Source organism: Panicum virgatum, chromosome 5K (assembly GCF_016808335.1).
Source record: "Panicum virgatum strain AP13 chromosome 5K, P.virgatum_v5, whole genome shotgun sequence".
Classification (NCBI taxonomy): domain Eukaryota; kingdom Viridiplantae; phylum Streptophyta; class Magnoliopsida; order Poales; family Poaceae; genus Panicum; species Panicum virgatum.
The window spans coordinates 7014613-7022153 of NC_053140.1; the positions used below are offsets into that span (position 1 = coordinate 7014613).

Sequence of the window (7541 nt, forward strand, 5' to 3'; positions counted from 1 at the left end):
GGATCCCCGTCATGTGTGCTTCCAAATGTCGCGGCAATCTTCCACAGGTGAGCAAGCACTGTGGGCCAAACGAGGCCTTATGTGGAGGAAGCAAAGGATATAGAACAGGTCAGCACAAGACCAGCCAAGTTTATCCTTTCCTACCTTTTTTTTCCTTTTCCCGATGATGAGATCCTAGCTTTGACACTCCAATGATAGCTTCGTCAGAAAGAATCAGCCAAAAATCATGCCAGGTCTGATTGGAACTGCTGCTTGCAGGACTAGGTAGTCCCAGGCGTTGACCAGGTCGATTCAGCCAGATCCATATGTTTTGTACAATTCATTTTTTAAAAAAATTCATTATTCAATGAAAATTTAACTGGGAAAAAAATCTTGGGAGGGGTCAAATTCACACTAAACTTTTTCCAGTGGCCCACCACGATGCCAATGAATAGTACGCACAGTGAAGTCTACGAAAAGGAGTCTGAATTCAAGGAGGAACATGAGGCTTTGGAACACAAAAGCAGATGATTTTGTCACTCCAAAGTCAGGCAATAAAGCCGTTTGGCCGGACGACAACGCGGTTCTATGTACTTTCACCGTATTCCTTGCCTTGATTTAGGCGTTTGTTGGTGTCCTTATCGCGAGGCAGTTGACAACGACAGCCGTCCCATATCATCATCTTTTAATTTAACTCTGAGCTGTGTGCAGTGTAAATGTAATCACCTAAGCTAAGATGCTAGAGTAAATAGATACTTTCTACTCTCCACACAGAGAGACAAATTTCAATCACATGCGTTCATGGGTTCATATTAAAAAGTTTCAATGCGTTTCATGGGTTCATATTAAAAGAATTGGAAGATTAGTGAGTACACTTCTATTATAATTTATTAATATTTAAAATCGTTATGACGCTTCTCGCATGATTCTACCGGATTTGTATGCATCATATATGCGAATTTATGTGAGCAAGCCACGCTTAGTAAAGAGATACTATATAGGCATAGCAAATACAAGGTGTTATTAATCTTCAAGTGGCTGAAACTAGTATTTGAAAATAATTAAATTCCAACTTTTAGATTTTAATCCGATGGTGGTTTTATCTCTTCCTCACCTAGCTAGTCTACTCCTGTCTCCTCTCCGCCCGCTTCTTCCCGACTTTATGCTTTAGCTCGCCCTTACTCTTATCCTACGCTTTTGTATTATCAGTGGCATCTCCGGCAGACATACAACCACCATATTAATCTCTTGATACTAACTCCATAACCGATATCATATAAAGAAGATCGTCGACGTATTTTTAGTCATCTAGTTTATGATTATTATTGTATAGAAAGTAACACAGATTATTATATATATAACATAAATAACAACAAAATAAACCGATCCTTGTAAAACTGAAAGAAAAAGCCTAACTGCCAAGCGGCGGAAGTTTTCAACTACCAACAGTCCAACACCCGCCATCCAGGCAGGGCCGCAGGGGCCGCCACGGACCGGAATTTAACGGAAACCCCCCTCTCATTCCCCTCCCTCGCTTCCCGGATCCATTCGTTTCTTTCCATTCCCGTTTCGTTCCTCGCCAACTCCTTCCAGAACTCCCAAAGTCTCCGATCCTCGGTTCAAAACCTACCGGATTCGCGGCAGCAGGCGTCGCCGTCCTCGTATGAACCTAAGGTCAGTTTCGGTGGAGAAAAGGCAAATCTTTGGGCCCTTTTTTTTGCTGCGCGTTTCGCGAGTTCTGGGTGCCATGGCGGCGCTGCTTTGCGCGCGCGTTTAATCTGTTTGTGGGAAGGCGTCCATGCGTTTCTGTTCGTTTGGTCGATGGTGAGGAGATGGGAAGCCGCGAACTCTGTTTGTTCACGAGTCTGGAGGTGATTTTGTTTCCATCCGTGTTCTTCAGAACGAGTTTTATTCGTCTGTGCTTTTGGTTGCCTTTTATTCCTCGCTGATTTTTCTGGAATGAAAAGAGATGCCTTTTCTCTTCGTCTTTTTTGTTTGGATCGGCAAGAGGGCATGTTTAGTGATGTCATCCCGCTTGGGCTCTGCCGACTGAAGTTTGTTTACTGCCTGTCCATTTTGTTTGCATGTTCATCAGGATTATGCCCTTCTGTTTATTACTGTTTTCGAGTTCTAAGCCTGATGGGACATCAAGTTAGTAATATTTTCACGTTTTACGGATCCTGTTGGAGAATTGGGGCTAAAAGTTGGTTTCTTATTTTTACCTTTTCACGGTTCGAGTTACATGTGGAGTCATGTAATTGCTTCTCTGAATTATTTCCTCGCTCTTGGAAAGCATTGAGCAACCATCCTGGTGCCTTTTTCTCCCCCTTAAACTTTTTTTTCTTAAAGATGGATTTCTGTCAGTACAAGATTGATTGAAGAAGTGAACTGTGATTATGTTGATCAGTAGAGTTACAATTTCCGCATGAAAGTTGCAAGAAATTGTGTACCGTAGCACCGTTTCAATGGACTTAATTCTTTAGAAACCTTGTGCAAACCTTGTGCTGCTATATTGTCCCTCATTTTTTTCAATTTGTCAGTAATTTGTAGCTTGACATTTTTTTGTTAGCTCGTGAGAAATGTATCCGCTTCCACGTGCTGTTTCTTGTCCGTGTTTGTTTACTTTTTATGTTGGAATAAAATATTGAAAAAAATCCTAGCAGCACATGTTGCTTAACACATGACTGAAATTTCCACCGTACGTAGTTCATTTTTTTCCACATTAGAAGTTTCCTCGAACTCCTTTTTTTTAAGCGAATTCCTTGTTTTTGTTGCACTGAGGATGTTTGGCCGTGGTTATAGTATGTTAAAAACAAAGGCCTTTACCATCACAGTTTCTTCTTCATCTGGGTGGTGTATACATTTCGTTCTTTAATCATATGGTTACTGATTAGCAATGGAGACGCTAATCTGATTATTCATGAGCAAGGGATACACTAACTGACACGGATATGGAAAGATATCTTATAACTGGTCTCATCATAAATGCCTCCATTGCAGTTGGTGGATTTCTGCCTGCGTGTTTTCAGGAAGATGAGTGTTTTTTTTTTGAACGATTGAAGATGAGTGTTATGTCGGCAAGTTCATTAGTCTAGAAAAAAGTAGAAAAGGCCCCTGTTAACTTGGCTTTTATTTGCACGTTCATGATTATGGTGGAAATAAATTTTCTATGCTACTTTACGCATTTTCTCAGCATTATTATCCTTTTCTCCTTATCTTACTTTAGCTTGCTAATTTTGTGGGTTTGGTTGGAGACCATCTTTTCCTGTATTAAGTTTGCTCTGCACGCCTTTTGGTATGGTGTGGAGGCAATGATTTGTTTAGAGTTGGAAAGACATTAGGTGTGTTATCTGCGAGGTTGTTAATCAGTGGACAGTCTGTTCATGGCAGGTGGGCAAGTTGAGCAAAGCTGAAGGCCTTTCCCTTATTTTGCAAGGGTGGTGTTCATAAGGAACCACCCTTCTTCGTTGCTGGCGGCAAACACCAAATGGCCCAGCTGTTGCACCACCAGGATTCCGCGTTCTATAACAAGGAATTACATGGGTGCCGATGGGGTATTCTTCAGTTCTTTGGATTTCGCCGTCGCCTGCGGTCCACGAAGATGCTATCTGACAAGAAACACAGTCAGGGGAAAAGCAGTGTCGGTAAGTTACTGAGTCCTTCTTTGTTAGATATTTCATATTTGTGAAATGGAATGGTATATTAGCATAAGGTAGTGGAGTGCAATTGGAAATTCATGTATTTGAAGCTGTTTCTGTTTGATCATCAAGACAACTTGCACATCTAATGATGCAATGTAAATATAACTGGTTATTATTTGGTTTTTTCAGTGTACTGATATTTATTTGTCCTTGTGTGGACGAAACCAAAACTATACTTTGAAATAGTGTGCATATGAACAATAATAGTAGAAACTATGCTCATGAATCCTTGTCATGCAGGAAGTAAACGCCGAAGCTCTTATGCTCCATTGAAAAATGAAGACAGTGGCATCATGGATGATGAGAAAAATACTGAAGTATGTCCAATAGCCCATCCTTACTTTCAAACTGTTTTTCTAATAGTACTTATTTTCATTTTCATTTTTCTATGATCTCCTGGTCTGTCTTATAAACCATCTTCACTCCCTATCTTGTTGCTTGATGGTTGAGCACTGCATTATCATCCTCTCTGTTTTTTACTTTTAGTTCAAATGACTACTATTTTTTTCTGAAACTTTGTCTGCTTTATGTAAATTAGATAATATTCGTAAGCATTTATTGCGGTGCTGTAGTGTGGGTATTAGTGTACACTTTTATCTGACACTTCGTTGTATATAGCCATATAGTGTTTAATACAAGCAGTTTATAGAAGTACTTTCTGAAAACTATATATGCACTGTCCTAAACAGAAAACTAATTCATTTGCAGATGACTTACCTTATTCCTTTGGTTTCTTCTATTCCAGGTTACAAAAAAACAGAAGTCATCAAAAAAGAATTCTGGTAAGGCTAGTTTGAGGTCCTTGATTCTAAGGAAATTATATGGAAAGGAAGGTCAGAAAGAAAAGATGCTTCCTGTTGCACCAAAGCTTCTGCGTACCATTTCAATACATTATCTGGAAAGCAACGAATATGTTCTTGACGGTGAATCCACTTCCAGTGGTGATGGTTCTTCACATAGTACTAAATTATCAATGCAAAATGCTATGGATACAAACTTGCGTCATTCTACATCTAGCATCCCAGATGGTTGTGATAGTGATTTAAGTTCTTCACTGCTCCTAAAAAGATATGACATCTGTGTGAAGCGAAAGAACCACCGTAGCATTTCAATGGATGGGGTTCTTCACAAGGTCCCATATGGAAAGAAGGTGTCTGGTGATATAGTTAGTGAAGGTCTCTCCAGATCAGCCTCTGCTACCTATGATAGGGATGGTCTGAAACCTTATACTGGTCCAGCTGCAAAGAGGCATGTAAGTCAAGGTTTTCGGCGTTCACATTCCCTCAGTGAATCTTTGGAAAATTACTCTCGCTTACTTGATGCCATTTCAAGTAGTGAATCCAAAAGAATACTGACAAGCTCTAAGTCTACTAGGGATCATTCTCTAGATGTCCCAAGTGTTATGACTTCATCGCAAAGAGCTTCTGAAGTTGAGTTCCGATCACTGGGTTTGGGTAGACAAGATGAAAATCTTGTAACTGCAGAAGGTGCCTGGGCGCCACATGCTCATGAGAAAACTGACGTCGATGCAGATGCAAACGTTGCTATGGATGATAGTTCTGGTGATGTAGTTGCTGGTGACTCTGAAAAACCTGCTTTACTTGAAGAATGCATCAATGACAAAAAATTTGATGTTGCGGTATCAGCTGAAGAAGACTCCTATATTGTTCCTTCACCTTCAGAAGTTGTTGATACTACAGAAGAACAGGCAGCATCTTCTGGTAATAATGACCAGGTTCCCTCATCAGCTGAAGTTGATTTGTATGCTGCCCATTCAATATCAGAAGAAGTTGACATCCTGGAAGAACATGCAGAAACTTGTAATGATGCTCAGATCCACTCTTCAGCCCAAGCAGATTCATGCGCTGCTCTACATTCAGAAGACGCCAAAATTTCAGAAGAACAAACGCCAACTTTTCATGACAACCAAATGCACTCATCCCCGTTTCCAAAGTCAACAGAAGGTACTTCTTGTGTTCCTGATCACAGTCACGAATTCGAAGCTGACATAAGTCTAAGCTACGAGCAAGAATCTGAAAGTCCAATATCTGTTCTTGACGTGGCCTTCTCAGCTGATCCTGCTTGTCCGGTGAAACATACACCGCTGGGTGGTGAGATTTACATTTAGTATTCAGAAACATACTCATGACCCCAAATATTAACTTAGTGTCAATATCATCAGTGGAATCAACACATCTTAGCTCTCGAATTTATTTTTGCGCTACTCTTGCTTCAATCACTATTTACAAATCTTTTTATAACATTTTCTTGGTTTTTGCCTCTTGCAGTTACATCTCTGAAGCCAAGAATTCTCCATTTAAATGATGCTGGTGTTTCATCTGACACTACAATTGTACAAGAAAGTGACTTTGATGACCTGAATGGCTTCCAAGTAGATCCAAGCCACGAAGTTGAGTTTAACTACGTGAAGGATATATTCAAGAAATCGAGTTTCTACAATGAAATGCTGTTTGATGAATTGTACTCACAGAACATCGCAGCTCTCCAAGAAGAGGATTGCCAACACTACGAGGCCTCAGCAGCATCATTTGACTTCACTAAAATGTCTGCTGATCAGTTGCTGCTGTTCGATTTGACAAACGAAGCATTGCTCGACATCTACAAGAAATATTCTGTCTCCAAGTCCAAATTCTCCTGGTTCTCATCTTCTGGTAGACCGAAACCTGTGGGACACCGTGTCCTCAAGGAATTATGGTCTAGAGTGAGCTCCCGTCTGGATGAACGACCATGGTCCAGCATCGAGGTCGACACGATTCTGTCGAAGGATCTAGCAAAGAGCGACCACTGGTTGAATTTCGAGAGAGATGCTGATCACATGGGGAACAAGGTGGCAGACTTTGTGTTTGATAAGCTTCTGACTGAACTCGTTCTTCAGCTTGCAGAGTTTTGAGTCTAGCTAGTTATCCTTTTTAGAGGTAGGATGTTGTGCGAAGGCATGGAATCATTCAGATGTACATATTACAGATTCTTTTTGTATCGGTTGAGGAAAACATACTCTGGGAGTCGTTGTTGTTAGGTGTTAGGAGGGATTCAATTCATGTGCTCGAAAGTTTTGCCTGTCGGTTAATAGTGTAAATGAATGGAGGAGGAAACGCTTTGCTCTACTATTAATTTGTGTGACCTTGAAAAGGGAGTTTATTTGTCAGGGCAGGCAGAGGGAAGAGAACTGCAGTTCATGAATCGGCTCTGAAAGCTTATAAAGCTCTAGCCTGCTCCAACTGTCGGTGATGTTAGTACATGCATATTGTGGAGGTTAATTACATTCTCTAACATCCAGATACTGTCGGTGATCAGAGCCATTCTCGGCAACTGAGATCATATGACGACATTTCTTCAAAAAAAAAAGATCATCTGATGACTAGTGCCATGAGAGGGGAATGTATTAATATTGTTTTTTTTTAGATTATGGAATGTATTATTGCTGAAATAGCTGGCTGGAGCCATGTGGGCTTTACTGGGCAGGCTGATATACCAAGCTGGGCTGGAATGGGCTGGGTTTGGTATTCCAAACATCATGTGGGCTTTCTTTACTAGTGTTAAGCCTGATTAGCCCAAAGCACCAGGATACGCGATTGAGCCTGCTCGGGTGGGTGCTCATGGGTCGGGTTAGTGGTAACAAGTCACAACCTCGCAGCGATAAGGAATTCTATATATTTTCCGGAAGATTTTTTCTTCTCCACCTTTTCAATGTTTGAGATTCGTGCAAATTATTTTATCCGTCGGATCTTCTCCACCCTAATCTTCTTCCTCCTTGTGCTCCCTTCCTCGTCACACGCCGCCGCCGCCCTCGCATGTCCGCCTGCTCGCCGCGCCGCGCGCTGCGTGCTGCTGCTGCTCGCC

The 7541-nt window shown here is 41.2% G+C and overlaps 1 protein-coding gene across 3 annotated transcripts; it reads left to right on the forward strand.

The window, feature by feature from the left end:
• The first annotated feature begins 1442 nt into the window (after positions 1 to 1442).
• Positions 1443 to 6839, forward strand: LOC120705982. 3 transcript variants are annotated; one of them, XM_039990536.1, is made up of 5 exons: positions 1443 to 1653; positions 3370 to 3623; positions 3921 to 3997; positions 4426 to 5644; positions 5969 to 6839. In XM_039990536.1, exons 2-5 carry the CDS (start codon positions 3467 to 3469, stop codon positions 6589 to 6591), a joined length of 2076 nt encoding a protein of 691 aa, XP_039846470.1. In that variant the 5' UTR covers positions 1443 to 1653; positions 3370 to 3466; the 3' UTR covers positions 6592 to 6839. The 3 variants fall into 3 exon arrangements, with proteins under 3 accessions (XP_039846470.1, XP_039846468.1, XP_039846469.1); XM_039990534.1 differs by having other exon boundaries at positions 1444 to 1653; positions 4426 to 5791; XM_039990535.1 differs by lacking the exon at positions 1443 to 1653 and adding an exon at positions 1664 to 1850 and having other exon boundaries at positions 4426 to 5791.
• The last annotated feature ends 702 nt before the right edge of the window (positions 6840 to 7541 follow it).

What these genes read in the sequence shown, in the direction of transcription:
- LOC120705982 (XM_039990534.1), top strand. Translation starts at nt 3,467, where the DNA reads ATGGCCCAGCTGTTGCACCACCAGGATTCCGCGTTCTATAACAAGGAA. An exon ending in ATGATGAGAAAAATACTGAA is followed by an intron (nt 3,998 to 4,425) that starts GTATGTCCAATA and finishes CTTCTATTCCAG; the next exon opens with GTTACAAAAAAACAGAAGTC. An exon ending in GAAACATACACCGCTGGGTG is followed by an intron (nt 5,792 to 5,968) that starts GTGAGATTTACA and finishes TGCCTCTTGCAG; the next exon opens with TTACATCTCTGAAGCCAAGA.